Below are 16,678 nucleotides of genomic sequence, written 5' to 3'. Positions count from 1 at the left end.
AAAATTAGATTTATCACTAATATATATGGTTTATATTCATGTTGTTTTTTTCATGTTTATACTTTGTAGGAATTTGAGCAAATTAAAGGATGCTTTAGATTTCATTAGCCTTGATAACATTAACCTAACTTTATATTTAAAATATTTGTGTTAAAACATTTTACTTTCATAATATTTTGATATTTTGTTTAAGTTGAATTACTTTAAGTTAAAGATCTATTTAATCTTGACTATTTAGAAATATTTTAAATTTTAAAATTATATTTGTTTGGCATTGTGTTTGTATAGCATAATTTATAATTAATTTATCTTGAATTTGAATTATGTTTGTTGAATATATATATATATATATATATATATATATGAACAGTACAACTCCGAAACGGCACGCCGAAATACTCTGAAACTGAAATATTCCATTTTAATTGAAAAAACGAAACATCTATCGAAACGGAATTGACAACCTTGTCTAGAACTGATCAATTATAGGTTTTCTCAAAAGAAAAACAAAGAACATAATTAACCACGTAAAAAAGGGCTGTGTTAGAACTTCAAATGCATTGTAATTGTTCATTTATTCACCCAAACAAAAGTATTAAGTCGCTTGATCAACACTCAATCAAAAGGAAGAAAAGAGTATCTGCTTAGGGGAACTGAACATGGGAATTGGGAAGCAAGTCTTTTACCATCACAGCTTGCTTCCTATACTGCAAAAGGTCATGGCAAGCGAACAGAGTGAGACCTAGCTAGCTAGTGGTGGTTTGTTCTTAATAGCTGCCCTACTTCCCACATGCCTCTGTGTGGAACTCACTACTCTTTGTCCCTCTGTAGCCACACATTTTACCGGATGTGGCCCCACACTTACTGCCTTCTCACACCTACAGCTCATCAACAACCCTCCATTCCCTCCTCTCTTCTTCCCTGCTCCCCCGCCGCCGCGCATCATTGTCATTTCATCAACTTCTGATGCACTAACTGAGAAGTTTGTAACACTTCCTCTGTCAAAGCCTTCTGCTGTTGTCACACTCCAGTCTATGCTAGCCTCGCTTGGCTCATAACATTCTGTTGCTGCAACTGATGGTGTTCTAGGATCATCAAGACTTCGTCTACAATACAAAATCCCTCCATTGGTTGCAGCTAATCGCCTTGCGTTAAAGCTTGAAGCATCATCAAGAGAATCACGAAGATTAGGACACATTGCATATGATGTTGTTTGAGTTGAGAAGCTCTCGATCTCAAACAGGTCTGAACTTGCATCACTTGCCATGTCATCATCTATGACTGTGAAGCTTTGACGTCGGTGAAGATCAGAAATTGACTTGGTTGGAATAGGATCATCAGCTGGCCGAAAAACTTCCAACGAATGGCGAGGTGGATCCTCAAGAAGAGGGTTATAAGTAGCTGATGGCAGCACCAGTTTTGTAGGAGGCGGGGTTTGGCTCTGTACAGGAAAACTGAACCCAGCAGTAGTATCAGTACTGAATGGTCTTGCTGAGGCCACTACAAGTTGGTGGCTTAAGCTTGAAGGGAATCGGTTGTTGTCTGCTGAGATTCGATGAGAATTAGGAATCACTTCACGTCTTTCGAGCTTGTTGTCTGATGAGATTCTATGAGTGCTAGGAATTACTTCACGCCTTTCGAGCCAGTCCGGTGCAGCCAAACTTTTTTCAATAGGATTTTCTACAGTGGTACGAATTTGATTCTGAATCTTCTTTTTGAGATCCGAAGAGACTCTAGTGTGGCTTATCCGCGATGGGGTTCTTGCTTCTGATAGCTTTTCCTCAATTTGAACAGATTTCTTACCTGAACATGGACATTTTCTCCCAAGAAGCCATTTTGTGCCGCACCCCTTTTTCTTGTCATCGTTTCGGGGTGGATTTCGCATCGAGACAGCGATAGCACCAGGTGGATTCGACAATAAGCCAGTCTGGCTATTCCAACTAGCTTCAGATGAAGCTGTTGGCGTTGCGTGGAAAGAGCGAGCTCTATAATTCCTACCATATCCATCCACAACAGAAGATGAAGCAGAAGAGAATCTAGGAACCGAAGAGAAATCATATCGCTCGGATAGGCGTTCAAGATTAGTAACTGGAGAAACTCTCTTGTTCAATTTGGGATCACAGCTGCCACCTTCGTTGAAGTAATAACTCTGCGCATCAAAAATGCATATCTCAGAATCATCAACTCGATTAAGCTGTTCTGGCGTCGGTCTGAGATAAGAAGAAAAGGATGCATCTCTAACAGTTGATTTTTGTGGATAAGAAATGTAAGGATGAGTGGGTTCAATGATGTCAAAAATTGGCTGTGGAGCTATGCTTCCCGCGGCAATAGTTTTCATCACTCTCGATCTTTCCATACTAAAATTCACACTCTTTTAACCAAAATTCAAATCCAATTGCACACAAAAGTATGAGAAAAGAACAGTAGTAGTAGTAATAATAATAGCATGGGCTGCCTCTGGAATTCCCTCTGTTCTACTATATGTAGAGAGGTACAACACATCCTTCGTCTACAGCAAGAATCAATAATAAAGCAGTAAAATGTTCCCACCTAGTCTTATAATTTAGCAGTTACAGTCTCTCTCTCTCTCTCGTCTTTTTCTTAGGGGATGCATGATAAGAAAATAGTGGTCTTCACACCTCGTCAAAGAGCATGGCGTCAGGTCCCACGCGACACATTCGAATTCTCAAGTGGCATGGGGATTAGTCACAGTTCCAGCACCAACCCCTTATTACCTGGTTATGTCAAGACTCGAACCCAAGCATTGCGCTAGGAGAACATTACAGTTTTTCTTTGACACGATTCGTGTTCTTTTACGACAAAGGCCAGCACCAACCAGGCACAAAATGTACAAAAACTAAAGACATGTCATGTTAGATTAAAGGTTTACCATGCCCTACATGCACGTCTACCGAAATCAATCAAGATCTCTAAGGATTGGGGTATGAACAACAAGGACAGTATATAATAATGTCAACATGATGTTTTCCATCAACCTTTATTCCTAAATGTCAAGCAAACCTGACCCTCCCCGGTTCACATACACATTCCTCTACCGCTGGTGTCCATTGTCACTTGTGGAAGTTGCCTCCATGAACAGCAACATGAACTCCACCAAACGATATACTATCCACATGATGAGAGAGACATAATTTGCACACACACGTACAAAAGAAGCAATGAAGAGGGGTGGTTTTATCTGTAGCACTATAGGACAGAAATTTTCTTGGAAGTTTATTCAACTAGGGATTATCCCAAATCTCTGTATCTTTTTTTTATCACTTCTCCATTAAATGGAAAAGAAAAATGGATTCTGTGCTTGATTTGAAACCAGAAACTACTCCTTGAAAAATGGAACGATGGGGTTTTGAATTTAAAATGCATATCCTAACATTGTTTTGAGATTTTTTAGAAATTCTCTAATCAGTTTAACTCCACACACCGAAATTAAATCCCATCTTTGATTGAAATCCAAACTTTGCAAGATAGGAAAATCAAAACAGAAGAGGTTCATTGGTCAACCCATTGTAAAGGACCTTCACTGTTTTGGTAAGTTAGTGGGTACTGCATCCATGTCTTTCTTTAGGGTTTGCAAACAACAAGGTTCAAGCTTTATTCACTTCGTTACTATAGGAGCCAAACTTGAACATGGATTGATTGGATTCTCATCTTAAACATGCCTGCACTCAACTTCATCCGGAATTGGTTTGGAAACCAACCTCGGTTTAATAAGCAATGAAGGAATATGATTGAATGGTCTCAGGTTTGAGCTTTGGCTCATATTGCACCGGTGATCAAGTGACTACAGCCAAGTAAAATAAAGCAAGATTGATTTGGCAATTCGAATATATCACTTGTGGCCAGTGAAATTGTGTGAGCGTCGAAATCTGGTCCCACGATGCCAAAATATATATATCAAAGAAAAGTCTCAGGCACGCAGGCTTAATAAGAAGATCAGCACAAAGGTAAATTTCAAAGACATCGAAAAAGAAAGAAATCAATATAGCATCAAATATTCATCTTCAACCAGACAAAGGAAATACCGTGGACAATTGATCAATCAGCGGAATTAAACTAGCAGCAAAGCAATGTCACAAGAGTACTCAAAACACACCAATTGAAGAAATAAAAAGTCATTAAACAGATCAACATGACTTCAAATGAATAACCACTGAGGATACCAGAACGACCTATCATCCTCTCTAACTTCTCATTCTCCATGTAATTGGTATATCCAAGTTAGATGCCATTTCGATTGTGAAAACTTCTCCTCCGCTCAATGAGAAGGAATCCATTTTGGTGACAAACATCACCACCTTTAATGCAGTTTTACAGAGCAGTATCTTTACAAAATGCTAGAAAATCAAGAATCTAACAGCAAGAGGGCAGATATTCTGAAAATCCTAAGTTGTAGGAGCCAACTGCCTCAGCTTTGCCTGTAAGATTGCCCCTGCTTCATCTGCTACAGTCTTCTTTTTAGTTGCAAGCTGCAATTAAGCATTTCAAATTTAGCCTTCCCATCACTGAAAGATTAGCAAGCAGCAGTGATAATGATATAAACCAAGACAAAGATTGCAGGCTCAATTTCCAATAAAGAAAAGAAAATGCATTTTAATCCCCTCAATTAGGATTATAATGTTTAACTTGATGGACTGACTACTTTCTTCCCAAAATACTTCTTCTGACACAAGGGATTAATGAAAATCAAAACTTATCATCAAGCACGGTCCTAAACAGGAAACCTCTCAGCTCTCCAATCTTATGTGAAAAGCAACAGTGACCAGATGCTGGCATGGTTCATTGTCAGAAAACCAGTATACACGGGGTTTAGAATTCATTCTAATTCAAATCACATGATCACAACACAATCATTTGAAATTGCTGTAATTCTTGCATGTCAAGGCATGAACGAACATCATGAAAGGGACATGGAGAAACCAGGCGTAGAATGGTGCAACTAAATATGTTGCAAATGGATTTCAAAGAAAAGTCTCACTGTAACTTCAGGCAAAGACTGGCAGACTATTAGCATTGTGTGGTTCAATCCACAGTTATGATGCACTAATGCAGGTTTTAGCACCATAATAATCAGTTAAGAACTCCATCAAACTGCTAAAAAGGTTGCTTTTCAAAATACCATGGCACTCCCCAACTAGCAGAACAGGTTTAAGTAACCAAACTAAGTGTCCTGTGCTAAGATTTCCAAATGTAAACAATTCTCAACATCCTTAACACAGAGATATGATCGAAAACATACCTCAATAAGCTGATCAAAATTAGACTTCAACAAGTTAATCTTGCGCTCGCAATAATCTTTCCCTTCATTCATTGTTTTCTATTATCATAACAAACAAACAAACAAAGAATTTAATCAGGTTAACGCAATCCAATACATTGCTAATCCACTAAATGAAATTCAAAAAAGCCATCAAACTTGTACCAACTAACCTCAACAAAATATCCAGTACCAATATCAACAAGAACTCTATCAGCATCATCAAGTGTACCAGGTACATAAAGTGAAGCAGTTAATGGCACCAACATCTTCTTTCCTAATTTTCACAAAAGCCCCACAAAACAAAACCCACAAAAGCACACAAAGAAATCATAAAGATCCAATCTTCGACCTTCAAGACAAGCAAGAAAAATAAAAACTTTAACAAGAAAGCAATAAAGGGTTTACCTTGGGGACGGAGAGCGAGATCATTAAGTGAAGTGGCGGCGACTTCAAGACGACCAGTGGCTGTTTTAATGTTGTTAAGACTGTCTTGTAAGAGATTGAATTCAAGATCTGTTTGTTCTTTTACTGCTTTTAGTTGTTCTATACTCATTTTCTCCATATCTGATGCTCTCGCCGCCGCTGGACTGGTGGCTACTCCTTTTGACGAAGCCATGGTTGTTTTTGTTGCCCTCTACGTTTTTCTTGTGCGGTCACTCCTCTTAATTGAGGTCTCTTACTCACTCGTGTGGCCCGGTTTTGTTGGGTGGGGCTTAGCTATATTAGATGATACTAAATTATAAACCATTCGAACCGTTGATGTAAGGTGCCCCTATAGCTCAGTGGTAGAGCGTCAGTCTTGTAAACTGAAGGTCTGTAGTTCGATCCTGCATGGGGGCATTCTGTCTTTTATTTTATGCTTATTTGATCATATAATTCTTCGGTTTCATTTGCGGCCCATTAATAATGGGCCCATGAATAAATGGGCTCAGTCCTCACCGTGCATGCATGGAAATTTTTTGTGTCAATTTAATAAATTAAAGTCTGAGCTGATTCAATGTGACAGTATCATACCATTTTTCTCCGAGCATTAAAAATGTAGGACCCTATCAATTATTACCATACTTTTTAACCTTTTTGGAAGTACAAATCTCGACACGACAAATGGATCTTATTCTTTTCAATTTTCAAAATTTACCCTCCTCCCGCTATAATTATAGCCTGTTTGTTTTTACATGTTTTCAAAAAAAATTCAATAATTTTTTATTTTTTATTTTAAAATAATTTTTTTAAAATATTTTCATATAGCTGTTAAAGTTAATTGGAGAAGAGCAGGGCTTACAATTCAGCATAGCAGCTCTACGGAGGTTTTCATCGGATATTAAAAATAATTTTAAAAAAAATATTATTTTAATACATCACAACAAACTATTCTTAATTAGTTTGTTGCATCTAGTACTCCCCTCCTTGTCCTCAAATGCAACATCATAGTTTGATTTATGTCATCCTGTGTTATCCCTTATCTTTAACATTGATTGCAACACGCAACCCGACCACTCCTTCAAAACCAGCCATGGAATCCTTGGAAGCTGAAACTAAATCACTTGAGCATTGGCCTTTCACAGCATGACTTCGAATACAATAATAATAATAATAATAATAATTGCCAATAGTTCACAAATAAGAGATGCTTGGCCTTTGACAACATGACTTCAAATAAAATAATAATGGCCAAGAGTAATCATTTAGGTAGTGGTCAGTAGTAAAAGCTTGGGACCAAGAGGTTTGCTCCCTCTGTGATCTCAAGTTCGAGCCCTGTGGTTACTCATATGATGGTTACTGGAGGCTTACATGGTCGTTAACTTCAGGGCCCGTGGAATTAGTTGAGGTGCGCGCAAACTGGCTCGGACACCTACATTAAACTAAAATAATAATAATAATAATAATAATAATAATAATAATAATAATGGCCAAGAGTTCACAAATGAGAGATGCCATCTAAACATAAATTCATGGCTGGGAAATACAGATGGGTTTGTTCTGGCAGACCTCAAATAAATGGAGCAACCAGAGATTCATTAGGCAGTTTGCAAAGGTAAATTTAAAAAAACAAAAACAAAAGCTATAAATTTTAGATTTTTCATAATCAAAGTTGCAAGAAAGAGTTTTTGATGAATCCATATAAAATTGAGTTGATTAACCAAATACTTTCAAAATTATAATTAGAACAAAACCAAACAAACACGGTTTCAATCACACCTCACAAAATATACACTTGAATCCATAAACTCAACTTCCAACTACTTCTTCCTTAATAATATTGATATAATACTCCAAATACAAAAACTAGTATATTGATCCGCGCTTCTTAGTGGGTTAATATTAATTTTTTAAAAATATATAAAAAATATATTAAGAGTATAGAGAATGTTTTATACGCTCTGGGTCTGGCACCAATGCCAGACCCATGCCTGGGTCTAGCAGTCATGTCAGTCCCAAGTTAACAATAAATAAAAAAAAAGACAATTGTACACTTTAGTTGTCAAGAGAGAAAAGAAAAAAAAACACAAACAATCGATCATCGGCTGCAATCCAACCATGATGTCTACACGCACCGCACCATGCGAAAGAGAGCACAGTTGCGCATCTATTTATACAACGAATTATCAGATTTTACCACTGGAAAACATCTCATGCGCCTCCTTAATGGCTCGCGTGCCGCCCACTCGCTGGGATGTAGGAACACTCGTCTAGCATGGCTACGAGACCCACGCAACTTGGGTCTAACACCCATGTCAAACCCCCGTCCAGGTCTGGCACCAAACATGGTTGCCAGACTCAAGGTGCTTAGACCTAACAACCATGTCAAATTCAAGTGTCATGAGTCTGGCAACGAAGCCAGTTCCAAGATGCCTGGGTCTGGCAACTCATGCCAGACCCAAGCAAACAACCAAAAAAAAAGGGCAATTGTGTACTTTAGTTGTTAGGAGAGAAATAAAAAACGCAAACAATCAATTATTGACGACAATTCAACCATGATATCTACATACGTCGCACCATGTGGAAGAGAACACAGCTGCGCATCTATTTATACAGCGGATGGCCAAATTTGACCTCTAGAAAGTGTCTCACGTGCCTTCTTAATGACTTGAGCACCACCCACTCGCTGGGGCGTATGAAACGCACCAACAGTTTTTTTATTAAAAATAAAAATTAGAATGTAAAAATACTAAAAAGCCCCCCATTATCCTCTTAATTACACAACATATCCATGTAATTTCAGTATCACAATCCACAGTAATCTATGTCTAAAGCTATAGTAAAATCCCTACATCATTTAGCTTTCTTTATGATTTACCCAACTACTACCAGTCTGCATTAAGATACAGGAAAAAGATGAAATGTAGCATCTTACAATTGATATAAGACATGGATCCCAATAAACTGTCGAAGAAGACTTGGGATGATAATATCGGATACAACACCTGCGATGACTTGCACAGAAAATGAAATCCTTGAAGGAAATCTGGATCCCAGGCGAAACAAACCAGTTTAACTAGAAAATGATATGATATGACCTGTAACACAATCTATCACAACCGTCAACAAACACAGCTTGCTAGCATGAATTCCCCACCTGCTCATTAATTAGTGAATGGTAGAACTCCCTTCTTCCACGCAAACTTTTCAAAGTTACTAGCAATAATCGCTTCAAAGAACTCCATGGATTGTTGGGTAGAAGATTCAAATATGAAAAGAACAAGCCGAGAAAGCCAGATTAAGTAATGTGGATTATACTTATTGATAGCATAATGAGTTGATATATACATCGAGCAAAAGGCAATGGCACACAAGCAACAGATTGAATTGAGAGAAACACTTGGGTTTCTTATTCACACAACAGTCACCTGAAAAACAATCCACTTACATACGTGGAACACACATTATTATCACACTAATTGATCAGAGAAATGGCTAAGAATACTGATAAGTTTCGAAACAGCCGTCTTACAAAGAGGCACCCAGAGTTTCCCCCACACACAGCAGTCTCCTTTGAGATCAATACACCAACACATACCCTGAAAGCCCCCTAATAAGAACACACAGCAGTCTCCTTTGAGATCAACACACCATCACATACCCTGAAAGCGGAAGAATGCAAGAAACAGTTTGCAACCACCGTGGCATATCACAAGCTAAGCACCGAAAGAACCACCACTGTTGTCATCGAACCATAACACAAATTGCATCAAACGATATCAACTCTTCATCCTCCATGGGAGCAAAGGAAAATTCAACGAATTTGGGGAGACTAGAAGTCCAGAATTACAGGGCGCAGTCGGATTAAATACAATGCAAGCAGAATGACACCCAGAAACTCCACTTTTCCATTGTTTTGATCACCCAGCTATTGAGACAAAACATGACATTGCTTCAAACCCACATTTGCAAGCATTGTGTCACACCATGGAAAAGAAGCTAGATGTCCAAAATAGGAAGAACTCACTAATAGCATAAAGCACTCAAACTTTGACAAGTTTCTCCCAAAATAAGAACACAAAGCCTGATATAGATTTGCGCCAGACTCCCCTAATCCATTATGAAAAAAAAACCTTTGCAGCTTCAGCCACAGAATTTGAATCACAAAACCATAATTCTTCACTCCATTCCTCCTCCATCAAAACCCCCAAGAACCTAAACAATTTGAACCCTAAAAAACCCTAATTAATCTCCAAACAAACTTACTACAAAGAACCCCTAATTAAATTCATGCATTCATTACTTAAATTCTCCCAAATCCTAAACCCTAACCCTAATCTTCACTAAAATTCTTCTCGTCCATCTTCACACACAAGCAAAAAAAAAAACGCACCAATTTAACATAACAACATTCTTATAATATATACCATACACCAACACTACCAAGATCCCATTTCTCCACATTCAACGGTGATCATCCTCTCTCCTTCCTGAACTTCCATGTCCACTCGACAAAGAAGCCAGCAAATTCAAATGACCAGGAAGATAATTCCCCACTCTTGCCGCCGACGCTTCTCCCATAGCCGCAGCATGCTGGTGCATAAACAGTGAAGACTGCTGCACCGCAGTCGGCTGAACAACCATTTCCGGCGGTGCAGCAGCAGCAAACCCCCAAAAATCGGGCCTGGCAGGTAAAGCCCAGAACCCACCAGGCCCGGCTGTTGCTGTGGGGCCCATTAATGACCCAATTGTGGGGCCCACAGGAACCCCATCATCGTCCTTCCCACCACCATTACCATCCTCCTCCGGCCGCATCCTTTTCCCAAGTATAAACGGCGCTGGGCCTAACAAAGGCTTGTGCTCCAAAGAACCAACCGGATGAATATTATTGCTCGAAAGAGAAGATATAGAATTTGAATTCCCACCAGCACGAACCGAAACAGAAACAGTAGAAAAACTAGCAGGAGTAGTTCCAGTACCAGTAGCAGCAATAATCGAAGGCTCAGCTTGACGAAGTAGCCATTCAATAGTTTGTCCATCGGATTTATGACCCAATTCACGAGTCAACTGAAAAACTCTAGCAGCACAAATGATCGGCATCCGAATCCTCCTTCCACGACCATCAACTTTGCTATGACGGTCTTTAGAAGGTGGTTTTTTAGCAACTAAAGCTCCATTAGTAACTCCTCCTCCTCCACCACCACCTCCAGGTGGCTGGTTTCTTTGTGGGTCTATCAAAGATCCGTTATTTACAGCGCCACTGTTGTCTGACATGGTGTGAAGAAGGGCGAGGGGAGCTAAAAATGGTGGGCTTGTATAGAGAGAAAGGATGGATTTTGCGGGTTTTGAGAGCAAGAGGGTTTTTGGAGGAGGGGAGGAGGAGGAAGGGGGGAGAAGGAGAGAGCTAGCTAATCATTGAGCGGCAGGAGCTGGTGGAGACAGGAAGGAGGGCACATGGGTGGTGGGGTCCATTCACACACAACCCCTCCACAGCTCACACCCCTCGGTTTCTTTCTTTTGTGCTGTGTTTGTTTGTTGGATGGAGGAGGGAAATGAGTTGTTTTTTTTTTTAATTAAAAAAAAAGAGAGAAATCATAGCTTAATATGAATTGAAAAAAAATAAAATAAAATAGAGATATGCTAATTAAACTGGAATTGCAAGTGGTGATTTTTCTCTTATATCCTCTCCATAAATAGAAAAAAAAAAGGTGAATATTTTTGCGAGTATTAATAGAGCTTCATGCATCTTATACTAATTCTTTCTTTTTCCTTTTTTTTTTCAAAAAAAATATATATTTCCATCCACTCGATCTCCTTTGTTTCTAATGTTACTTTTTTTATTATTATTAACAAGGATGTTTGAACCAGCTTGCGTATACCTCGACTAATTCTATGAATTCTAAAATTAATAACCATATAAATTTTAAATAGTCTTGAGATTATAAGACTTGAATTGATGATATTCAAGAAGCTAATTTAGAACATGTGGTATACAGTTTGTCGCCTCCTTTCTTCCCTCCCCTGTTCGTTACCCAAACAATCCCTGCCCGAATTTGATATGAAGAGGGTAAAGCCCACGCGCGAAACAGTAAGCTTCTATCTAGCAGAGGAATTTAAGTGTGGTGGTGTTTCAGAGGGGACCCACTCTGTTTTATTATTTTTTTGAATTGAAGGTTCCAGCTACGTGCTGTTAACTTCTCATTATCCATTCATTATCTCGCCACTTGATCGTAAAAGAGGGAAAATTTTGAAAGTCAAGATTTAAGGTCTTGTTTGGTGGTGGTGTATAATTGTAGCAGCCTGGATGGTGTTATCAGATTTTTTTCAAGATGTTTTTTATTTTAAAATAAATTAAAATAATATTTTAAAAAAATTATTTTTAATATCAACATATCAAAATAATTTAAAAATATTAAAAAATTAATTTAAAATAAAAAAATATTATATTTTTACAAAAAATATTTTTCATCTACAAAAATAAACAAGATCGAAGTATACATTTGCAATTTGGATAAGCAGTATGTGTTACTATCATGGTATGGTAGAGATTGAGGTCTCACTTGGAATTAAATGATCCTATGGTTATCCTTTAAGTAGCTCATGTTTTTCTAGTAGCTTATCTTTTTAGGTTCGTATTACACTGGTGATTGTTTTTTAAAATATTTTTTATAAAATTTATATTTTAAAAAAAAAATTATTTTTAATATCAGCATATTAAAATAATAAAAATACTAAAATAATTTTAAATTAAAAAATTAAAATTTTATAAACACGTGGCTAACCGTGATTCCAAACATGTTTTAAAAATAATTGCCATATTAGTTCCCTTTGTTGGGATCAAACCAACCTATTCTGTGGTCCATCTTATCTCAAGTACTCCTATCTTAGATCAATAGGTTGGGATCATTTCATTTCGTACTTGGAAATGCTTCACTCTAAAATATGATATTATCATTATATGGATTCATTTCATTTAATTTTTAATATCTTTATTAATATTAATAGGGTGTTTATAAGTGCAGTAGTAGTTACTTTTTAAAGTGTTTTTTTTTGCTTGAAAACATATTAAAATAATTTTTTTATTTTTTAAAAATTATTTTTGATATTACCACATTAAAATAATTTGAAAACACCAAAAATATTAATTTAAAGAAAAAATATTTAATTTTTTTAAAAAATATTTTTGAAAAATAAAAATAAATAGAGACGCTCTCAAATTAATCAAATCTACAACACAAACTTGGAAATTTAAAATAGAAGTTGAAAATCTATAGTAACTAAAGTAGCAACAAGAGTGGAGCAAATAAAATAAGAAACATGCTAAATCTTTATTGTAACATAAATTAAATCAATAAGTACAGCATTCGTTGATATTTTTACAAAATAAAAGGGGAATAAAAATCATCAAAATCAAAGAAAGTAAAATAAAATATTAAGCAAATAGAAGCAACGTGTCACTATAAAAAAACAAAAGAAAAAAAAATTCACCGAAAACTTTCGTGAATATTAATTTTAGGATTAATTGAGGTAAATATAAGCGGATTCGAACAGTAGAAAAACAATAAAACAGCAAAACGTGATACGCGCTGGAGCGTGTCTGCACGCTCGCGTAAGACCAGTCTGTCTTTGCTTTAATGAAGTCAGTCAGTGAGCAAGTCAGTCTTTGGAAATGTCACATGGAAACCTCTTTATTTACTATTTTGCCATCAAGCCTGTCATCTTGCAGACAGTGATTTTGGACCCTTGCATCTCGGGTCCCAACAATCTAATGGTTGTGAGTTCGTGTGATTCAGTAGGTCCATCATCCATGTTTTAGCTTATTGATACTTGACAGAAACCCTTCATTGTCAAAATGTCAAAACTACCCATGTGTCTATTGCCTAATTGGAAGGGTGATGAACAAGACATTATTGTCTTTCTAGTCAATTTTTCTTTTTCTTTTTCTTTTCAATTTGTGATTATTGTGTTTAAGAATGGATGGTATGCATGAGATTCTTACAATTCGTGGACTAAACTTTGTATTGTCTTTCTTCTAAAGCCCTTTTCGTTCCTTGCTTGTCGTTTCTTTAGTATAATGAAAGAAAAAAAAAAAGGCAATTTGCTGAGATTTGATCCATGTGCTTTTAGCTTGTGCTTGTGATGGGGTTAGAGAAATTTTGTTAGGAAGTAGGGAAAGCATTGTGATTTTTTTTTTCATTAGGTATATAATCTTTGAAGGATTAGTTGGGATAATCGAATTTTTTAAGTGTTTTTGGATCGTTTTGATGTATTGATGTTATAAATAAATTTTTAAAAACTAATATATATATATATATATATATATATATATTATTTTGATGTATTTCAAAAAAAACACTTTAAAAATAATATTTACCACAATCCTAAACACGCTCTAAAAAATCTATATTACTTTAGGATTTTAATTGAGAGTAGGCTACTTATTAAAGTGTAATTTCCAAAAGAAAAGTGATTTTATACAACGAGATATATAGTGGGATGTTGGCTATAGTCTTGATATATGAATATCTTGTTGTTCAATAGATATTTTTTTTATATTAACACATTAAAATCATTAAAAATATATTACAAAATATTAATTTAATATTTTTTCTTGATAAAAAATAATTTAAAAAAATAGATATTTGACTAATCTAGCAAAACCAAGGATGCCTTGGCTAGAGACATTTTAGTTAGACCTATATATGAAGGATGGATGTTGACTCGAGTAAAAGCATAGTCATCACCTCCATTACTTAAAATATTGTAGCATGTTGGAGCCGGAAGGACTTGAAAAGGTAACTTCTTCTGTCACCAACAAGGCAGAATGATGCATTTATTTTCTTATACCTAGGCAATGTTTTATATATATATATATATATATATATATATATATATATATATATATATATATATATAATTGTTGGTGTCCGAGTCAATTTATATGCTCATCGACTAATTCCTCAAGACCCTAAAATTAACGACGAGATACCTAGTTAATTCCTTGTTCATGCGCTCCTCGACTAATCTCTCAAGACCCTGAAATTAACGTCGAGATACCTAGTCAATTCTTTTTTTTTTTCTTATTCTTTTTATTATTATTAACGTGGGTGTTCAGGTCAGCTTGCGCACACCTCGATTAATCTCACAAGTCCTGAAGTTAACAACCATGTAAATTTCCAGTGGCCCTGAGGTTTGTGAGACTTGAACTGGTGACCTCTAAGAAGTAAATCTAAAACTTGACCCGTTACTGTTTTTTTTTCTCTCTCTTTCTTATTTTTTTTTTTAGTTTAACGTGGGTGTCCGGGCCAGTTTACGCGTACCTTGACTATCTATATTTAGCTCTTGCTATCTATATTTAGCTCTTCGAATGGATTGATTGATAACTCATGGGTGATGGACTCTTCCACCTAAATGTTTAAATTAGGCCAAATCCTCACTTGAGTATTAAATTTATATCGGGATGGGAGCTTAAGATATTTTTTAAAATAGGGTCCATTGGAATCGAGATTTATGTTATTTTTACATTGGGGTTAATTAGGAATTAAAGGAATAATATTACAAAGATTTGTTTATTTATTTATCAATTTCCTTTAAGTGGGGGTCTACCATACCATAGGCCACACAAATCACAATGGCACATTACAAAAAAGTGCAGCATTGTCCGCAAACAATTAGCTAATTAAACTTTCTTGGAGTCCAAATCAATGGCCCCATTGCATCATTAGCACACCATTTTTGCAACAAAAATCCCTTGCCTTAGTTTCATGGATCAATATGGACCACCTCTAACTAAAGTAGTTGAGATTAAGTCAAGATCTTACTAATTAAATAATTAATCACCACATTTCAGTGATTATCTTCGTAAATCAGTGATGTCATTGATTGGTGTTTGTGATCAATCAATAAATTTGATTTTTTTTTATCAATATGCTTTTGACCTTATGTTGTTAATCATCGATTAGTGGGCCCCTTTAACGCGGTTTCTATGACGTAATAATACAAAAATTAGGGTTTGAATGGGAAAATTTTATAGGAACACGAGGGTATATATTCCGCATCTTGATTTCGGGTTCTGTGGCCTACTTTGATTACTTAATTGTCAATTATTTAAACTAATCTATGTTTTTCTTCATTTGTTCTTGTCTAACCACTACAATACAATGATGCCTTTTTTTTCTTTTCTGCTAAAAGTAAAGGAGGGAAAAGATATTAGTACTAGGACAGCAGGTCTTTTTAAATTAATAAATGATGATCATTTATACATGTGTCCATGTATGGATACAGGATCTAATTTTAAAAGAAGGGAAAAATAATATAAGTATATAACTAAATTAATTAAGATAAAAAAATCAAAAAATTATAAGCTTTTAATAAAAATTCAAAAAATTATATATATTATAAAAACATGCTTCATAGAATTCAATTTTCACTGTTTTTTTCTAAGTTACATTAAAGATTCAACTACAACTAAACAACATAATTAAATCTATTTTAATCCTCGTCAACACAACAAAACATATTAAATACATATAACTAACTAATATTTACTCTGGTTCCAAAAAATTGTATCCCCCCTTTAAATGACTGGCTCTACTTTCACCATAAACACCCAATTTTTTTCTTTAATTATGCTTTATTTAGAGTTATTTGCATCCTATTATATTATAAGAACATCACATTTTTACAAAATTACTTTTTCCCAATTTAACATTCAAGAACTCTAATTCAAAATTTAAGAATTTTGCATAAACTTTGTTAATCTTTACTTAAACTTGTACAATCAAGTTTATAATTTCTTACCCGATAATGATATGAACTTCAAATGTTAACAAAATGCCACGAGTTTCCTCTCTCTACTTCCTTTTTCCTCACTTGATTTTCCTTTTAATTATGGACTTAGATATGTACAATTCTCACCCCCTTATTTATCTTACCTTAAATCTTGGTTTCTCTCTAGGGTTTTAGTGAAAAAGCTCTAAT

At 35.7% G+C, this 16,678-nt stretch overlaps 3 protein-coding genes and 1 non-coding gene across 4 annotated transcripts; 1 reads left to right on the top strand and 3 right to left on the bottom strand.

Moving 5' to 3' along the window:
• Nucleotides 1-543: 543 nt before the first annotated feature.
• Nucleotides 544-2,750, bottom strand: LOC127905518 (protein PHYTOCHROME KINASE SUBSTRATE 4-like). Its single transcript, XM_052454329.1, has one exon. The coding sequence runs from the start codon at nucleotides 2,354-2,356 to the stop codon at nucleotides 743-745; it is 1,614 nt and encodes a 537-aa protein (XP_052310289.1). The 5' UTR covers nucleotides 2,357-2,750; the 3' UTR covers nucleotides 544-742.
• Nucleotides 2,751-4,052: 1,302 nt separating this feature from the next.
• Nucleotides 4,053-5,956, bottom strand: LOC7457172 (prefoldin subunit 5). The gene is made up of 4 exons (XM_002310605.4): nucleotides 5,684-5,956; nucleotides 5,449-5,552; nucleotides 5,258-5,335; nucleotides 4,053-4,487 (listed from the first exon to the last, which is right to left on the bottom strand). Exons 1-4 carry the CDS (start codon nucleotides 5,892-5,894, stop codon nucleotides 4,404-4,406), a joined length of 477 nt encoding a protein of 158 aa, XP_002310641.3. The 5' UTR covers nucleotides 5,895-5,956; the 3' UTR covers nucleotides 4,053-4,403.
• Nucleotides 5,957-6,046: 90 nt separating this feature from the next.
• Nucleotides 6,047-6,118, top strand: TRNAT-UGU (transfer RNA threonine (anticodon UGU)). Its single transcript has one exon. It is a non-coding gene; the product is annotated as a tRNA-Thr (tRNA).
• A 2,967-nt stretch (nucleotides 6,119-9,085) lies between these two features.
• LOC127905560 (transcription factor TCP21-like) lies at nucleotides 9,086-11,244 on the bottom strand. The gene has a single exon (XM_052454543.1). The coding sequence runs from the start codon at nucleotides 10,970-10,972 to the stop codon at nucleotides 10,163-10,165; it is 810 nt and encodes a 269-aa protein (XP_052310503.1). The 5' UTR covers nucleotides 10,973-11,244; the 3' UTR covers nucleotides 9,086-10,162.
• Nucleotides 11,245-16,678: the final 5,434 nt, after the last annotated feature.

The sequence above is a fragment of the Populus trichocarpa genome, chromosome 7, assembly GCF_000002775.5.
Source record: "Populus trichocarpa isolate Nisqually-1 chromosome 7, P.trichocarpa_v4.1, whole genome shotgun sequence".
Lineage (NCBI taxonomy): Eukaryota > Viridiplantae > Streptophyta > Magnoliopsida > Malpighiales > Salicaceae > Populus > Populus trichocarpa.
This window is presented reverse-complemented; position numbering and strand designations above follow the sequence as displayed.